This window comes from Vulpes vulpes, chromosome 2 (assembly GCF_048418805.1).
Source record: "Vulpes vulpes isolate BD-2025 chromosome 2, VulVul3, whole genome shotgun sequence".
Classification (NCBI taxonomy): Eukaryota; Metazoa; Chordata; class Mammalia; order Carnivora; family Canidae; genus Vulpes; species Vulpes vulpes.
The window spans coordinates 649366-667959 of record NC_132781.1 but is presented as its reverse complement, the minus strand read 5'-3'; the positions used below and the strand labels follow the sequence as shown (position 1 = coordinate 667959).

The following is an 18594-nucleotide window of genomic DNA, read 5'->3' as shown; positions in this document are numbered from 1 at the left end:
GTGGCCTGGGCATGGGGGCTGTTTCTTCAAGTGTTGCTTCTTACAGTCAGGGTCCTTGCTTCCAGCTTCTGTGGTCTCAGGCCATTAGTTCTGCAGAGGTGAGGAAGTCCAAGCCTTCACACTGCCCCCAAATCTCAGCTCCCAGGTGCCTCCACCCTTGCCCCACTCCTCACCGGGCTGAAGCTGTGGACCTAAACAACCACAAATGCCCACCTGTGCTTTATAAACACCGACGTGTGTGTGTGTGCGCGCATGTGTGCTGCTTGTGCGTGTGGCAGCAGCAGGGGAGCGGGAAGAGTGGGATGGGAGGGAGCCCCCCCGGGGGGTAGGACTCAGGATTCTGAGATCAGGACCCCTGTGGAAACCAGGAGCCCCAGGCCGAGGAGCCACCCAGCGCCCCTTTGTCTGTAGTGTTGAAGAGCGAGGGTTTAGAGCTTCCACATAGTCAATTGTATTAGTTTTGTCTCTGCGGCTTTGATGGGAGAGTCGAGGGTGCAGGACAGGCGGGGTGGGCAGCTCGCCAGCTCTTCCTCTGCCCAGAGTCTAGGAGGACACAGCGCGGCTTACACCCCCCAGGGGTGCCTTATCTCCCACCTGGACGGCGGGCACAGCTGCCAAGGTTCCACTGCCCCCCATCGGGCACGGGCACCCTCAGGGAGGGGCTCCCGGCTGACCCCCAGCTTATTCTGTGGTGGAGGCAGGTGAGGCAGGGGGAGGGCCTGAGGGGTGCTGAGGGGAGGGCCAGGGCTCTGGTCCATTCGCCCTATAGGGCCCTGGGGCCTGGAGTGGGGAGCGCCCCCTGCCCCTCTCCCTCCTCCAGGGTCTCCAGAGGAGGATGTCCTACCAGATGTTTGGGGAGGAGTCAGGCAAGCCCTCCCCTTCCTCAGCTCTGAGCTGCTTGAGAAATCGGTGATGGAGGCAGAAAGGGGAGAAGAGAAGCACTTTATTTGTGGCAAGCCTGCACCAGAGACGGCCTCCCCTCCCTCTGGCCTCTCCACCAGGCCCTGGGCCCAAGCCCACCCTAGAGAAGCCCCTCCTGCCTCGCCAGGGAAGGGCAGCCACAGAGGCTTCCTCCCTAGCAGCAGGGCAGGATGCAGGCAGGATGCAGGCAAGGAAGGGTTCCTGGAGGAGGTGCCAAGGCCTGATGGCCGCAGGGAGCTGCCAGTGTGGTCCCGCTGGGTCAGGCGGCCCTGGCCAGAGGTATGAGCAGAGCGAGGGCTGGGGGGCCTGCCGGGCTCACTGGTACTCGTTGGGGGTCGGCATCCTGTTTCCGCAGCTGTAGGACATGTCCTCGTACACCACAGAGACTGAGCTCTTATCCTTCCTGCAGCAGAGTTTCTTGACCTGAAACATAAAGCCTGTGCCCTTTGTAGGGGGCCAGCTCCCTCGGGACGCCCTCCTCAGCGCACTCCCCCTTCGGAAGCATCTTGATTTCCTCCTCCAAATGCCGCTGGGCATCGAGGCCTGGGTGAGGCCAGCTCACAAGGTTTCCCGGGTTCCCCTGGGCTGCCCCCCGCGGGGCAGGGACTGGCTTGGGAGCAGAGCCCAGGGGGCAGTGGAGGGAGGCGGGGGTGAGGGGGGCTGCAGGGGCTGCAAGGTCTCAGGGGTGTGAGGAGCTGGGCAAAGGCGGGTCCACTACAGAGCTGGGTGCCCGGGCAGGCCAGACCGCGGCCGTCACCCCTCCCCCGTGCACTTTCACACCTGCTCCCACCTGCTCCCACCCGGGACTCACATCCCATGTGCACACGGTGCTCAGGCGCCCTTGCACGCCTCCCTGGCCCCTCCTCTCACGGGGCCCATCCTCCTGGGCTGCGCCCATCCCTGCTCCGGGTGCTCCTGGCTCCTTCTTGGGTTTCCCTCCCCACTGGGACCCTGGCCTCACCCCTCTCCTTCCCGCCCATAGAGGAGCTGGCTTACGGGGACACGGGTGAAACCTGGGGGTCCCCACCGACCTGCGTCCTCAGCGCGCACACGGCCCCTGTCCCCAGCCCGACGAGGAAGAAGCTTATAGCCAGGACCGGACAGACGGCAGAGACCAGCCGAGTCTCCTGGTACGTGCCCGCCGCTTCGTCTGTGAAGAAGGAGGGGAGCGCGGCCTGTGGCCGGGGGTGGACTCCCTGAGAGCCTCCTGGGTCACGGAGGGGCTCTGCCACGGCGGGATGAGCAATCCGGGCAGCCTCCCGGAGGCCGAGGGCGCAGCTGGAATGAAGGACTCAAGCCGGCAGGGAGGACGCTTCGGAGTGTGCGCGGGCGGGCACAGGGCATCCCCTACCTGTCACCACCAGCAAGGTGCCAGAGCCCTGGACTTCGGCGTCCATCGTGACGGCCTGGCACACGTAGACGCCATTGTCAGGCAGCCGCAGGCCGCGCACGGTGACCGTCAGGTTGCGCTGCAGCCCCGAGAAGGCAATGCGACCCCGAAACCGCTCGTCTACCGTGGGCTCCTTCTCGTCTTCGTAGTAAATCACGTTGGTAGGCTCCGGCCAGCTGCGCCTCAGGTACACCCCCAACAGGACCCCACTGGCGGAGCAGGTGATGTTGACAGAGCTCCCCTCCGGGGCCACCATGTAGTGGGGCGACTGCCACACCTCTGCAGGAAGGACCCCCTGCTGTCACCTGCCCAGTGGCCCCAAGGGGTAGGGACCCTCCTCCGCGCATGGGTGGTGGCTGGAGGGACAGAGGTGCCCGGGGCAGGGCTCCTGCGACCCTCCCCTCACCGGGGCTCGGGGCAAGTTCAGGCTGCGGCTCCTCACTGGGCGCCCCGTCGGCCTCCCCCCTCCCGGCTGGCAGTGCCCGGGATGGCCGGGGGCAGTGCCCTCTCTTCCTGTGTCGGTGCCTCCCCGGGCACCGAGAGCTGGGGCTTGTCTGAGGGGCGCCCACAAGTGTCCCCATCTGCCCAGCCGAGGCCTGGCAGGACCAGCCTCCAGGTGCACCTGTGAGTCTTCTTTAATGTGACCCAAACATCAGCTTCTCTGCAAACTGAATTCTAGAGCTTCTACTTTCCTCTCCCTCTCTCTCTCTCTCTCTCTTTCTCTCTCTCTCTCTCTCCCCTTCTACTGAACCCATCAGGATTCAATCAGAATCGTCAATCAGTTTCAGCAGAAAGTGACCCAGGGGACCCAGGGCATCTGGAGCCTGACCCCCACCCAGGGACCTCCTTGGCCTTCTCCCGGCCCTGTCCCGGCCCAGGCCTCTTGCACCCCACCCTGCCTCGTGTGACTGAGCTTTGCACCTTCTTGCAGAACTTTGCTCGAATATATGTTTTAAAAAGCAAACCAACAGACCCAACTCTCTCAGATCCCAGGCATCCCTGCTAATTATGGAAAAGATGTTTCGGTAAAGACAGACCAGAGCGGGGGGTGATGCCTCAGACATCAGTCACGGGCGGGGGCGGGGGGCCGGGCGGCTGCCCCGGGGGAGGTCCTGCTCAGCACCCCCAGACCACCCCCTTCCCAGGAAGGAGCACCCTCCCGGTGAGGCTGTGAGCCCACTTCGGGGTGCGCAGTGGCGGGGGTGCTGGGCCTGGGCAGGGCTTACCTGGGATGGCCAGAGCCCGGAGCAGCATACAGGGGAGTGTGAGGAGCCCAGGGAGCAGTGGGAGCTCTGGAGCCCTGCTCACCGCCATCCCGCCACCACCAGCCACCACCAGCTCTCTCGCTGCCTGGCCGAGACTCTTCCTGTCTGCAGCACTCAGATGTGTGCCACCACCTGGGAGGCACCACCCCCAAAGCCGCAGCAGGAGGCGGTGACCGGAGGCCTTCCTGGAGGCGGTCCGGTGGGCAAGGGGAGGTGCTGAGGGCCAGGCTGGCTGGGCCTGCCCTCGTCCCCTCCTGTCCCTCTGCACTGTCCTTCTGAGCGCCCACTGGGTGACCATTTGTCCTGCTCCGCCACTCCTGCCATGTCTCCACAGGCCTGGGCCGGGACAGGGCCGGGAGAAGGCCAAGGAGGTCCCTGGGTGGGGGGTCAGGCTCCAGATGCCCTGGGTCACTTTCTTTTTTTTTTTTTAATAATAAATTTATTTTTTTTTGGTGTTCAATTTGCCAACATACAGAATAACACCCAGTGCTCATCCGGTCAAGTGCCCCCCTCAACTGCCCGTCACCCAGTCACCCCCACCCCCGCCCTCCTCCCCTTCCACCACCCCCAGTTCGTTTCCCAGAGTTAGGAGTCTCTACGTTCTGTCTCCCTTTCTGGTATTTCCTACCCATTTTTTCTCCCTTCCCTTCTATTCCCTTTCACTATTATTTATATTCCCCAAATGAATGAGGCCATATAATGTGTGTCCTTCTCTGGTTGACTTTCTGCTGAAGCTCATTGATGCCGGGAATTCTGGCCTGCCATTCAGTGACCCCTGCCCTAGAGGGGGCGGGGCCCTGGAGGGCGGGGCCCAGGTGGGCCTGGGGGCGGGGCCTGGATGACGGGAGGGAGGGGTCCTGGAGGGCGGGGCCCAGGTGGGGCTGGGGGCGGGGCCCTGGAGGGCGGGGCGGGCCGAAGCCGGGGCGGGCTGGGGATCCGCGAGGGTCCTGGGGGCCACTGTGAGGCCCCGAACTCCACCTCCTTAGAGAATCCCGTGAACATACAAGCAGCAAGCAAGAGATTAAAACAGACCCAGACCCTGGACTTCCCTGTGGGTCCAGGCCACAGGGGAGGCACCAGGCATCTTTTGGATGCTTTAGGCATTTTTAGTGTTTTAAGACAGGAAGCACCATCTTTTAGTTTTCTGTGTTTTTCCCCACCTAAAAAGTGTGTATTTCCCAGGTCATTTGATGGTTTCTCGATTGGTCTATTTTACTCATCGTAAGGATTAGGGTTATGGATTCTCAGATTATCAAAGATCTTTTTTTTTTTTAATTTTTATTTATTATTTATGATAGTCACAGAGAGAGAGAGAGAGAGAGAGAGAGAGGCAGAGACACAGGCAGAGGGAGAAGCAGGCTCCATGCACCGGGAGCCCGACGTGGGATTCGATCCCGGGTCTCCAGGATCGCGCCCTGGGCCAAAGGCAGGCGCTAAACCGCTGCGCCACCCAGGGATCCCCGATTATCAAAGATCTTATTTTTAGTTTTTAAAAATGATTTTATTTATTCATGAGAGACTCACAGAAGCAGAGACCCAGGCAGAGGAAGAAGCAGGCTCCCTGCCAGGAGGGGGGGAACGGAAGGGGCTGGTGGCCTCAGGGTCGGGCAGGGCTCCTGGGGCCGGTTCTGGGTTTCAGGCCCGCTGGTCACCCTCCTCACAGGGCCTCACTCCTCCGCTCAGAGTCAGCGATCTGTGGCGCAGACACTCAGGACCGTGCAGGCCACACGTGCTCACATACACGCAGATGCACCCTCGGGACGCGGTCTCCTGGAAGGAGCAGGAAGCCCAGCTTCTGTGTGTCCTCCAGGGCGTCCTGCCACAAAGCCAGTGCTCTGGGGACCCGGAGGGCCTGGCTGGGGTAGGCACCTGCCACAGCACCTGGGGTCCTTGGACCGACGGGCGTGTGCTCTCTGCTCCACGTGGCACCTGCAGCCTGGGGTGACCTCTACTCCCACCAGCCTCCAGAGGAGCAGGGTGTCAGATGAGGGGGGCCTCGTACTTCCAGAAGGCATAGGGGCGGGGACATATGCTTTGGGTGCAGGCGGACATGCTGACCAGCAGGAGACCCAGGAAGACAATGACGCTAATGACCACAACGACCACGTTGAGCTGGTCTCTGGCCCTGGGGAGGTGTGGCGTGTCCATGTCCGGGTCTGTGGGAGGCGGGATGGGGGGACATCATTCAGTCACCCACAAGGAGTGCACCCTTGAGGGGAGGCATGACCCCAGCCCCGGGCAGGATGGATGGGTGCCAGGCACAGAGGGTGGGGACAGCCTGGGGGCACCTGAGGGGCTTCCTGGGGGCACCTAAGGGTAAGGAAAAGCACCTACCGCGCGAAGAAGCGAGGAGCAGATGTCTTGTCTCCTTCAGATCTTGGGGCTCTGCCTCTGATGCACCCCCCCAGACCCAAGTGTCACGTGAGACCAGGACAACAGGAGTCCACAGAGGGCTCTCTGAGTCAGGCCAGGGCCCCGTCCTCAGCGCCCCTTGCCCCTGCCCTCCCACAGCTCAGGGTGGCTGGGACTGGACTGGGTGGAGGGGTGCGGTCCTCTGTGGGTCTGAGCAGTGTCCTGGAGGGGGTGCGGGGGCAGACATTACTCCAAGTGACGGAAGTGAGAACGAGTGGAGGCAGTGGATGGGTGTGCATTGGTCGAAGGGGAGGTCCGGGTCAGGAGACACTGGCTCTGGGGGCGGACAGCGTCCAGGGCAAGGCTGGGGCAGCTCAGGGCCAGCTGGAGAAGCTGAGGGATCACGGGGCCTCTGGGTGCGCACAGGAAGGCCGAACAACCCCGCAGGGGCCTCGGGGAGCACTGGCATTTCGGGTGTGTGGGAGGAGGTTTGGGGGGCAGGGGGAGAGAGGTGCATGGGCCCCGCCTCCTCCCTGGACCATGCAGCCCCCAGACTGAGCCCCTTGTGGCACAGGTGCCAGGCCCCTTGAGGAGCGGAGGCTCGGCTTATTTCATTCTCTTTGTTGGAACCCAGGCCTGCCCTTGCTGGGCCCCATCCCGAGGGCCGGGGCGCTTCCGGGCATGGGGGGCGGGGGGGAAGGATTGTCCCCTGCCCACACCGTGCTGCCCCTCCCCAGTCCTCAGGTGGGGTGGGGGATCGCGCCGCCCCTCACCTGAGACGTTCAGCATGGTGACTCTGACATTTCTCTGCCGGCCGTGGAGATGCCACGTGTAGCACCCCGCCTGGGTGTCATTCGCATGGTCGATCACCAGCTGCGCCGAGCCTCCCTGGACGTGGAGCTGCCACCCGGCCGTCCTGAAGTATCCTGGACGCCTGACGCGGAAGAGGGTCTGGCCCTTCCTGTGGTCACCCAGGTAGATGATGACGCCCCGGAAGTCGTTGGAGATGTTGCAGGCCATCACGGCACGCTCCCCTCTGGACACGGAAACCACGCCTTTGGTGCAGCTGGGGTTGTCCCAATCTGTGTGCGGGGGGGGGGGGGGGGGGGGGGGCAGGTCACACGGGGGGCACTGCTGGGCCTCAGGACGTTCACCGACCCTCCCGGGGCCGAGGGAGGGGCAGTGAGGACCCGACACCCCCGGGGACGCAGGGGCCCTGCTCAGGGTGGCAGAGAGCCCCGTGAAGCTACTCACACATCGATCGGACCCATCAGCACGTGTGTCTCAAGGGAGAAAACAACACAGAAACAAGGGAGGTTGTGCGTCCCCACGGGGCCGCTGTGCCAACTCACACCCTCGTGGTCCCCGTGGCCCCAGGGCCCCCGGCTCTGCAAGGAAGGACCCTGGCAGGGCCCTGCTTGGGACTGGCTCCCCAGCCCGGTGGGTGAGGGGCAGAGCCCCGCGGACGGTGGCGCACCGGAGGCCCCGTCGGGCTGCCGTCACCTGCCCATTGCCCAGGGACCCCCTGGCTGGCCTTGGGCTCCCAGGAGGAGGGGCTCTGCGCTCCCTGGCTCCTGCCAACCCCATGCCAATGACCCAGCGTGGCCCCCCCAGACCTGCCACAGTAGCTCCAGAAGCTCCCTCCCCCGTGATTCTATTCCACTGGGGTACGCCCGGCCCGCAGCTTTGAGGAGCCCCTGGGGTGATTCCACGGCGCTGCCCTGTCCCAGAGCCGTGTGCAGGGGACCGGCTGGAAGTCCTGTGGGACCCGTGTGCCCTGGTCCTGCAGGGCCGAGCCTGGCCCGAGAGTCTGATTTCTAACAAGCTCCCCGGTGATGTGGGACCTGCTGGTCCGAGGGTGGATCGGGAACAGAGCAGAGAGGATGCTCAGACTTGGCCTCCTTCCCCTCCCCTGGCCTTTGCGTTGTCACTGACGGGCCGGGACCCCTCTTTCCCGTAGAACCTGGACGTGTTCTTAGCCAACCCCGTAAGTGTTGTGCCAGTCATCACAGGGCGCTGCACTGGGGACCCGCTGTCTGCCATCGCGGGGGGACTTGGCTCATCCTCTCACCTGGGCCAGCCCCTCACCTCGGGATCATGGTCACTCCCGGGGCCTGGGCCCCACCTGGGCGTGGATCTGCTCCTCTCACCCCTGCCTCGGCCTCCCCTGCCCCCTCGCTGGGCCCCCCAGCAGACAGGGTGGGATCCTGAGACTTACCTCCACTCTGAACACTGAGGGAGGTGGCCGGGAGGGTGGTCCAGAGCAGGGGGAGAGCCAGAAGGGGGATTGTCAAGGTCAGCATGGCTAGCAGGACAGGTTGGCAAGTGTCAGGGGTCCTGCGTCCTCCTCACTGGTTCTTGGGACACTCCCTGGAGGAAAGAAAGCCACGGGGTCAGAGTTCTCCTGGGCTGCAGCCTGGCCAGGCACAGACAGGGGTCCTGGGCTGCTCCCCACCAGCTGTGCCCAGATGCCAGAGCCGCTGCCCTGCACCTTCCCCTGCACCTTCTCTGTACCTTCATAACACACGTGGTGATGGGCAGCCCGGGGGGCTCAGCGGTATAGAACCGCCTTCAGCCCAAGGCGTGATCCCGGAGACCTGGGATCGAGTCCCATGTCAGGCTCCCTGCATGGAGCCTGCTCCTCCCTCTGACTGTGTGTGTGTGTGTGTGTGTGTGTGTGTGTGTGTGTGTGTGTCTCTCTCTCTCTCTCTTTCTGTGTCTCTAATAAATAAAAATCTTAACACACACACACACACACACACACACAGGTGGTGCTGGCTGCTGACGACAAACCAGAAACACGGACAAGCCAGGAGGGAAGTCTCTGGGAGAGAGCCCTGCTGACATGGTCATAATTATAATAAAATGTGCAAAACTGGCCTGAATCGTGTTCCCGTGGAACCAGGTCATGCCCACCTGCGATCCGACACCATCCCAAGACCACCTTGGCTGCCCCTGCCTTCCTCACCCTCACACTTTCCGCAGCGGGGTGCCCCTGCTTGGTTCTCAGGCCCCCCCTTGGGGACCTGCTCTTCTCAAGAAGAGAAGCTCTCCTGTGGGCCTCGTGCAGTGGCCTTCCCTTTCCTCTCAGGCAGACGCCTACTGTGGCTTCCATCACTCTCTCGGCCTCCATTATATGACATTTTTTCTGCTTAGTTTAAACTATTTATTTTCTTTAAAGATTTTATTTATTAGACACAGAGGGAGAGAGAGCGAGGCAGACACAGGCAGAGGGAGAATCAGGCTCCATGCAGGGAGCCCGACACGGGACTCGCTCCCGGGTCTCCAGGATCACACCCTGGACTGAAGGCAGCACTAAACCCCTGCGCCACCCGGGCTGCCCAAGATTTTTTTTTTTTTTTTTTTTTTTTAAGATTTTGTTTTTAAGTCATCTCTGCACCCAACGTGGCCATGCTCAAACTCACAACCCCGAGACCAAGAATCGCTGCTCCACCCACTGAACCAGCCGGTCACCCCTATTTTAAAAGTATTTTAAAATTGCTTGCCAGACCTTTTGTTGACTTTTCAATTAAAAAAATAGTAATAAAAATATAGGAATAGAGTCTTTGTTTTGTCTTTGAGCAGTTTTAGATTCACAGAGAAATTGGCAGGAAGTGCAGAGTGGACGTGTTGGGGGGCGCGGTCCTCGCAAGCCACGGGCCAGCGTCCACACGCTGTGGTGGACCCCAGGGCTCGCTCCTGTGTGGAACGCCAGGGGAGTTTGGACAGATGCATGCTGACTTGCACCATCATCAGGTCCCATACAGAGCTGTCCTAAAACCCTGAGTCCACCTGTTGCTCCCCATCCCCCAGCCCCTGACCCCGACCCCCTGGCCTTCCTGCTGTCTCCGTAGCTTTGCCTGTTTCATAAAGTCGTGCACTTGGGACCCTCTGGTCTGAGCTCCACTGTTTGTCTCCAGTCCGGGTCTGGGGGGTGGAGCATGAGAGCTGGGGGCAGAGGGCAGTCGGGTTAAGGGGCCTCCAGGCACTTGGGGCCCCTGTGGCCAGGCCCACTCCAGACCCCAGGAGGGGGTGTCGCGCTGGGAGGGAGAACCCCCGGGCGAGCCAAGGCCACAGAGCCTGCCCATTGTCTGCCCCTGAGCGGAGCTCCTGGACCCCTGAGCCCTGACCCCTGACCCCCAGGAGGGCCTGCCCCCCCCCATCTCCACCCCACCAGCCAACCCCGGGCTCCTGGCGGGGCTCCTGGCGGGGCTCCTGGCGGGGCTCCTGGAGGAATCTTACGGGAAAACCCACAGCAGCGAGAGAAGGCCGCCCTGCCCTGCAGAGCCTCACGAGGACAGGAAATCGCCTAGATCCAGCTCGTGAAACAGCTATAACCTGAGATGGGAAGAGTCTCAAGAAGGTCAGAGAAGGTAAATGCGAAAGACTCCCGCAGGGCCGTCCTCCTAGAGGATGTTAGGAGCAGGGAGCTGGACTCGGGGCTCGATCCCAGGACCCCCAAGTCATGACCTGAGCTGAAACCAAGAGTCGGACGCTTAACCGGTCGAGCCCCTGGTTGCCCCTGTTTCCGTAGTTTCTGTTGGTCTAACAGGCTACAGGGGCTGTTTCTGGGGGGGGGGGGCCTCCCTTCCCAACCTTCCCTTCTGCGGGTGCGGCTCCCCCAGGAGCTGAGTCACGCAGGCCCCAGCAGGCGTGGTCACCTTCCGGAGCGGCCTGGGCGGGGGCTGGCGCTGCTGTCTTCCCCCCACCTCCCTGTCCTTTGCTGAATTTTTCCTTTTTCTTTTCTTTTATCCTTTTTTCTTGTTAAAGTAGGCTGCATGCCCACGGGGAGCCCCCAGGGGACTGGAACTCAGGACTCTGAGCCCGAGACCTGAGCTGAGCTCAGGAGTCCCACGCTCCACCCGCAGAGCCACCCAGGCGCCCCTTGCTTGACTTTTCTAACCGTGTTTCTAGTTGTAACTTAAGGCCAGAAGCTTTTCTTCTCCTCGTTATACACGCGCCCTGTTTGTGAAACAAGAGCAAGCAACAGAGAACAGGTGACGAGAAAGAACCGCTGGAAAGACGTCCTGGGCCCTGGGTCCCCGGGCCCGTCTCTCACGTGTCTCTCGCGCGTCGCCCGGTGTCAGGCGCATGGAAGCCTGTTAGATGAGACCCTCGGTCCCCGCCTGCCCGTTCGCCCCCATCCCGTGTGCACGGGGTGGACGGTGGCCCCCGGAAGACATGCCCGCCCACAGCCTGTGAACGGGACCTTGTTTGGATACAGGGTCCTTGCAGACCTCATCCCTGGGGACGAGGTCGTATTGGAGCACTGACTGCAGCACGACTGGTGTCCTTATGGAAGAGGAAAATTTGGACAGAGACAGAGACACACGGGGAGAAGGCCGCAGGGTGGCGCGTGGCCACAAGCCCAGTAGCGCCGGGGCCAGCAGGAGCGGGAAGACCCAGGAAGCATCCTCGCCCAGGGCTCCACTCGCACCCCGATTTTGGGCTTCTGGTCTCCATCACCGTGAGAAAACAAACCTCCAGCTCCTGGTCCTTTGCGACGGCCGCCCCAGGAGATGCACTCGGTCCCCTGCCCCGAGCCTGCAGCCCACGCACCCCAGTGACCGCGTGACCCCGGCTTTCTCCCGACCCGATCCCTGCAAACCCCGGGCGAGGAGGGAGCTCACAGTCCTGTCATGTCCGGGACTCTGCATCTGGGTCTCACCTTGCGGTGCGCTTTGGGGGGGCCTAGGCCCCTCTCCCCGGGACCCGCCCCTGGGCCTGTCCGGGGGCACCGACAGGGCCTGGTGCCTGGGTGACGCCTGTCCCCCGTCCTTCGGGCCTTGGCAGACTCTGCCTACTTTTCCTGGGTCCCTAAGACTCGTGTTTCAGAGAAATGAACCGTCGCCCACCCGCCCGACCAACCTGGTCCTGCTCCCTCGGTTCCTCTCGGATTGTTTGTGCAATAAAAAGACTCTACACGTTTACGTTGCCCTGCGTTTTCCTTCAAAGCTTCGAGGTTTCGTGGAAAGTCCAGCGTTACTTGTTGTGGCTCGAGGTCCTTCACGGGGCCTCCCGGACGGTGGGGACCCCGCAGACCGACACACGGGGTCGATTTCCGGCCGGCTCCCGAGTCCCCTCGAAGCCGCTTGCAGGTGCTGCGAGGGGTTCGAGTCTTCCCCTCCCGGGCCCCCAGCAGGCCCTCGGCCCGGCCCCACCTGCTGGCGGCGCCACCCCGCGCCCGGAGCTGCCCGGGGCTGCCCAGAGCTGCCTGCGCCCTGGGGGCCGGGGCCTCCACCTCCCCTTCAGGCTGCTTGCGCCACGAGAATGTTAACGGACTGGAACCGACTTTTCCCTTAGAACTGGACTGTGCTGGCGAGGGGAGACGAGCCGCCCGGGTCCTCCCTGAATGAACCTGCTCTGAGTAACATAGAGACGCGGGATGTCACGGTGGGACACGATCCAGTGGCAGCCCTGTCAGCAATCGCAGGATCGGGCACGAAAGGCTCATTACCCTAAATATTGTTTACATGGGTGGAAGGTTCTAGAAAGACTCATCGAAACTTCCTCCGCTGGGGTTTCCCTGGCACCTCAGATAAGGTCTGCCCGAAGTTCTCCCTGAGTATCGTTACAGAACAGCTTTCCTTCCATCGGAAACACAACGCGGTGCCCAGTGGCGCAGACGCCCTTGCCGGTCGGGGTGGTCTCCCCAGTCCCGCTGCCAGAGCCCTCGGCGTCAGCCTGCGGGAGACCGGGGGACCTGGGGGTGGGCACAGACCCGCTGGTCAGCAGAGTATTAGCCCGTGTCGCCCCATCCTCAGCGCAGCCTCTGGCGCCCTCTGGCATCCCACATGGGTTGGGGCGCCCCGTCTCGGGGTGAGGAGGTGGCCTGTGCCCCTGGGGCTGGAGGTGGGAGACGCGCAGGGGAGCTGCCAGCTGACCCCGGCTCCAGTGAGGACACACCCCAGCGACCGGGCAGGGGCCCCCACTCGGCGTGGAGGGTTGGCACGGAAACCGGAACCGAAGGCCGCCTGGGCCGCCAGCGAGCAGCAGAGTCCCCCGCTGGTGGCTGGTGTGTGCCACACACCCAGCACGCGGACGCCCCCGCACACCCGGCACACGGACGCCCCTCGTCCAGGCGTGCGTTCATCTCCACCGCCTGGTCACCTGTGACCTCAGGACCGAGGGGGAAGGCGGGAGAGACGCGCGTGGTCGTGACTGCTGTGGGTATTTATCCTTCCCAAGAAGCTTAGAGTCATGGTTCAAATTCCAAGTAAACTTTCTGGAATCTTGACTGAGAATAACACATGGTCGGGCTATTTCATGAGGCTATTTCCTGCCTCAGTGCCTCTCTCCACCCCCAGTCGGGCCGCCCTGTTGGGCCTTCTGTGATCTCCACTGGCGACAGGGCCAGGCTCGTGCACTCGCAGGCGCGCCCGGGAACACACACCGGGTCTGGGCTTCCAACATGCTCTGCACGCAGCAGGTGTCCGTCCCCGTGGACCCGAGCGGCCTCCCTCTGGTCCTCACTCGGGCCGGGTGACCTGGAGAGTCGGCACCTCGGGGAAGGTGTGTTGACATCACACGCGCTGGCCTGCCCCTCGGACTTTGACAGGGAGAGTGCTGGCGAGCAAAAGGAAAGTGAAAGGCAGAGAGTGTTGTCTCTGTCACATGAGGCAGCTGGGCGTGGGGGATGGTGACCGCCCAAGCAGGCACAACCTCCCGGGGGAGGTGGGTGCGGGGCGCCCCGAGCCCCAGGCAGTCCCGGCCGGGCACCCTCCCGCTCAGTGTTCGGTCTGCCCGCCGAGGGAAGCATGCCAGCCTCACCTTAAGCAGTACCCGTCTGCAGTGGGCGTCAGAGCTGCCCTTGGTACGCTTGCTTTCCTGTGCACAATGACCTGGCCGCAAACCCAGCCAGGAAGTGTCACGGGCTCCCTAGCACCACCGGGCACCCTCCCCTGGGGGTGCAACCTCTGTGAAGGCGGCCCCTGGCCGTCTTCTGTTGTGTCCTCTGCGGGAGGCTGGAATCTGTGCCCGCTCAGGGCATGGGCTCTGGGCTTCTCTTCCCGCTGCCCAAAGCCTCCCACCTCCTCGGAACCTTCCCCCAGGCTCTGGACCGCCCTCCCCTCACCCATAGGCACCTTCACACTCTCCTTATGTAGGGGGACGTCCTGCCTCTCGGCGAAATCCTCTGGCTCCAGACTTAGGATAAGGGGACACCGGGGCTGCACTCCTTTTCAGCCCCACACTGTGTCCATCTGGCCTGGTGTCATGTCCTCCATCACAGCCCCTGTGGCACTGGGTGGCACAGCCAGCTGTGAGAGTCTTTGCTGGCAACTAGAGTAGGACAGTCGGCCCAAACCACAACCGGCCCAGGCGTCTCTGGAGCAGGCTGCAGGTTAACAGCCACATGACTGAGCAGGACCCCTGGGGAAGGAGGCTGGGTGAACAGGCCTGCTTCGCGCTCAAGGCCTTGCCCAAGCTGGTGATGTCAGGGAGCCTGGCCTTGAGCTGGGGTGAGCTTATCTTCTACTGCGGTGGGCAGTGGGTCATCTAGGCTGGGGCTGTCCTAAGCAGCCCCCCAGTGACCCCATCCCCATCCCCAGCAGTGCTCAGGGTCAGGTTTCCTCCTTGGAGCATGTTCAGGTCACTGGGAGAGTCAAGAGTAATCATCAGGGCCTGGGCCTACCCTAGGTGCCCTGGGGTATCGGTCTAGGAGGGCTTGGGCCTCAGAACAGAACTGAGAGGCCCACTGGGCACATGTGGGCTGGGAGCGGTCTGTGCGCTCCACACTGAGACAGCGGCTCAGGGCACCCCCAGTCCAGCCAGAAAGTGGGCAGGGTGGGGGAGGCAGCAGCTTCCTGCCAGGCTAGGGCTAGACGTCAGGTTACATCTTTCAGAATAAGGGGGCCTGGCCCCCTCACTCCTACCCCATCCAGGCCAGACACCTCAGGGCGAGGAGGCCTTCCATGGTCTAGAGCAGTCCCTAGCAAGGGCAGCTGCACACCCGCGGTCGGCCCCAACGGCAGAGAAACCAGCGTAGGGAAGCACTGACCCTAGCTTTGGTGCAGACCTCCAGGACCACAGACGAGTCGTAAAGTGCCTGAACTACATGTGAAAAACACGGGCACAAAGTTCCACCTCAGAGGAGCACCGGAAAACCTGCCAGAGAAGAGTGGGACGAGGGCGGCCTGGCTGGCTTGGTCAGCAGAGCTTGCAACGCCATCTCGGGGCCATGAGTCCAAGCCTCATGTTGGGTGTGGAGCCCCCTTAACATTTTTTTTTTTACTCTCTCTCTCTCTCTGAATGAATAAATAAATAAATCTTAAAAAAAAAAAATTTTTTTTAAAAAGCTGTAGTAGAGGGGGGATCTGGACTTGAGATGTAGGATCTGGACTAGAGGTGGGGGATCTGGACTAGAGAGGGGGGATCCAGACTCTAGAGGGGGGACCCAGATTTGAGATGGGGGATCTGGACTAGAGAGGGGGGATCTGGACTAGGGAGGGAGGGATCTGGACTCGAGGGGGGCTGTGGGAGACCACAAGGGTTCAGGGTGGCAGGATGTGCAAGAGGATTGGAAGCTTCCCAATGTGTAGTCCAGCTCCCCCATCCCGAGTCCAGCTCCCCAATCTCAAGTCTGGATCCCCCATCTCGAGTCACGGGCTCCGCCCGACTTTTCCCATTGACCAGACGTCCTCCCTTTGGAGCCAGACACAGATCTGAGCTGGGCCCGTGGCATGGATGCCAATGCTGAACCCTGGCTTATCAGTGAGGACAGTCCCCCCCTCAGCTGGCCACCCTTGGGATAGTCCAGAGGTCAGAGGGCAGAGCAGAGAGCCAGGCAGGGTTCCCCCTCCCTTGTCACGACACTGCTCTGCCTGCGGTCAGCCCTGGGAGATCCCATCTTTGCTGTGGGGTTCGGAGGTTATCTGAGTCCAGGCAGGACGGGCTTCAGGAACTTTGCACTCTCAGCCATGAGTCACAAGGGCCACTCTGGGCACAGGGCTGAAGGCAGCAGGTCACGCAGACGTGCTGTTTCCAGCCGCTGCCCCTGCGGTGCTGGCCCTGCCCGTTCATTTGTCTGTGGGGGCAGAGGACAGCCCCGGCCGTGTCTGGGGATCAGCCCTCGCCCGGCACGAGAACTGGACCCCAGTTGGGGAGGCCAGCTGCAGGCACTGGGCCGAGCGCTTCCTGCCCACTGGTGGCCGGTCCCCTGCCCGCCGCCCCTGGCTGACCCAACCCCCGGGCGCCGTTCTGCACTAGATTCAAGAGCAGCCAAGCCCAGGTGTCCTGGCATCGGGGGTGCCACCAGGGAGTATTTTTTGGAGAAAATTCAGTCCAGTGAAGCAGGCTCCTCTCTGGGCTTGCCAGGCCCGATGCCGGCGCCCAGCTCCACCGATACCAGGTACACATCAGTCACTTGTAGCACATGCCGTGCACTACTGGGGACATACTTACACGTAAAGAATGATTCATATTTCAGGATCAAAAGTGTAATTGTGGCGGCAACTCTCCCACTGCCTGAACCCTCTCACTGGCCGCCAACGCGGCAAAGGGCAGACAAACCAGACGGAGGGAGACCAGGACGAGACAAGGAGAGGGACAGGCCAGAAGGCAGAGGCCGAGTGTGGGGCACGGGCTGGACGGCCAGACAAACTCCACAGCGCAGGTGCTCTCCCGGGGCTGGCCCCTGCCTACTCAGACAGGAGCGACGGAGCCGGGGGTCCCTGACCAAGGGCGACCCACAGGTTCTGGGGCGACTCACACTCGGGATCAGGGACAGGATTTGGAAAGTGCTCGCTGCTGCCAGCAGCTTGTCCCGGTTTGGGAAAACGTAAAACTACCAGGGCTTCAGCAGGCCGGTGCGTAGGGGTCCTCGCCTCCCGCAACCCCGACGGGGCGCTGGTGCCACTTTCTCCCCTGCTGCCGGGGGCTCAGGTAACAGCCGCGCATACTTCAGTGTTGATACCGAGTGGCTGTGACAATGACGACGACGACACAGGGCTGGCCAGCCTTTTGCAGCTCCGTCCAGGGGACAGCCGAGCCTGAGCGGGGCTGGAGGGATGCCCCAGGCCGGGGTGCTGCTGTGGCTGGGAGGGTCCCCAGCTGGCAGTAAAGTCCTCTAGGCCAGGGGACCACGCAGGCCAGCATGTCCCGTCTCCCTCCTGCCTGGCTGCCTCCTGCCGGGCTCACAAGCCACCTGCTCCAAGAACCCTCCTCCCCACCACTAGCCCAGTAAGCCTCCTGCCCTGGTCCCTGGGGCCAGAAGCACATCTGTCCCCCATTCTTACTGTCAAAATCCCCAGGGACAGGAGGGCCTCCCCCGGGGCTCTGGTTCCTCTACCCACAGGCCTGGAAAGTGGTTTTCAGGCTGCAGATCATTCACCAGTACTGGGTGATGCACTGAATTTAGAGATTGTTGCCAAACCAAAGGAGACCTGGAGCTTGAAGGGGGGCAGGCAGGGCAGCCTGGGGGGCTCAGGGGTTTAGCGCGGCCTTCAGCCCAGGGCGTGATCCTGGCGACCCAGGATGGAGTCCACGTAGGGCTCCCTGCGCGGAGCCTGCTTCTCCCTCTGCCTGTGTCTCTGCCTCTCTCTCTCTCTGTATCTCTCATGAATAAATAAGTGAAATCATAAAAAAAAAACAAAAAACGGGGGTTGGCTGCCAGAAAATTTGCTCTGGGGCAACAGGCTTGACTCCAAGCTTGCCAGGCACAGTATCCCTCCCGGGGTTGGAGAAGTCTCAGGAGGCATATTTCTGACTTAGCCGTATGTGTGTGTGTGCGTGTGTGTCACTGAGTGTGTGTGTATCGTGGGTGTGAGTGTGCGCATGTGTGTGAGTCTGCAGGAGCCGACCCCCTCACCCTCAGCCTGAGGGTGCCCTGGGGAGAGGGACTTGCGGCCCCTGTCTTCTCTCCTCCCCCAACCCCCTGGCCCATGGACTCTGGGGGGACACTCCGGCCGAATGTCCACAGGTGAAGTTCAGCCCAGCGCTCCGGAGTCTCCATCCCCAGTTCGGGGAGCCCCGCGGCGGAGGAACACCCCACCAGGTCCCCAACGCACGTGCTCCTCATCTGCATCCTGCTCTCTGACTCTCTGAGCGCACCCTCACCTGCGCCCCGCGTCCCTGCGCTCTCTCACCTGCGCCCTGGATCCCCGAGCTCTCCGCACCTGTGCCCTGGGTCCACCACACGCACTCCCTCTCCTGCACTCTGCTTCCCGGTGCTCCCCACACCTGCACCCCGGGTCCCCCCCACCTGTGCCCCAGGTCCCCGCGCGCTCCCTCACCTGTGCTCCGGGTCCCTCGCTCCCTCACCTGCGCTGCGTCCCCACCGCTGCTCCAGGCTGCCCGTGGCCTCTGGTCTTTGCGTGCTGGGCTCAGAGAGGAAAGTCAGCGGGCGTGGAGGGCGGGGCCGGGGAGGAGGCTGCAGGAATGAGGACGAAACCCTAAGCTCAGGGAAGTCTCTGGAGACTCGGGAACTGCCCTGAGTTCTCAGAAAACGCTTATGACTCGCTTGACAGTTCCTTATTGTATCTTTATTAAAAACGCTGCATTAGACGCTCATTCTGAAGTAACAGGAAAACAGCAGGGGCCGGTTTTCCAGGAAAGCTGAGACCGAGGTTCTCCACCCGCGGAGCAGATGCCCCTTGGGGCGGGTCGGTGGGCTTCCCCCACCTGCGCGGTGCGCACCTGCAGGGCCTGGGGGGGCGCAAGTGAAGGCGC

General features: G+C 62.4%; 2 protein-coding genes across 6 annotated transcripts; both read right to left on the bottom strand.

Moving 5' to 3' along the window:
* Nucleotides 1-925: 925 nt before the first annotated feature.
* CD7 (CD7 molecule) lies at nt 926-3720 on the bottom strand. The gene is made up of 4 exons (XM_072742475.1): nt 3538-3720; nt 2273-2590; nt 1953-2071; nt 926-1344 (listed from the first exon to the last, which is right to left on the bottom strand). Exons 1-4 carry the CDS (start codon nt 3623-3625, stop codon nt 1237-1239), a joined length of 633 nt encoding a protein of 210 aa, XP_072598576.1. The 5' UTR covers nt 3626-3720; the 3' UTR covers nt 926-1236.
* Nucleotides 3721-5055: 1335 nt separating this feature from the next.
* Nucleotides 5056-18269, bottom strand: SECTM1 (secreted and transmembrane 1). 5 transcript variants are annotated; one of them, XM_072745529.1, is made up of 6 exons: nt 18159-18229; nt 13322-13494; nt 8147-8298; nt 6702-7010; nt 5911-5967; nt 5056-5732 (listed from the first exon to the last, which is right to left on the bottom strand). In XM_072745529.1, exons 3-6 carry the CDS (start codon nt 8229-8231, stop codon nt 5557-5559), a joined length of 627 nt encoding a protein of 208 aa, XP_072601630.1. In that variant the 5' UTR covers nt 8232-8298; nt 13322-13494; nt 18159-18229; the 3' UTR covers nt 5056-5556. The 5 variants fall into 5 exon arrangements, with proteins under 5 accessions (XP_072601630.1, XP_025855229.1, XP_072601637.1 ...); XM_025999444.2 differs by lacking the exon at nt 13322-13494 and having other exon boundaries at nt 18159-18269; XM_072745536.1 differs by lacking the exon at nt 13322-13494 and having other exon boundaries at nt 18187-18267.
* Nucleotides 18270-18594: the final 325 nt, after the last annotated feature.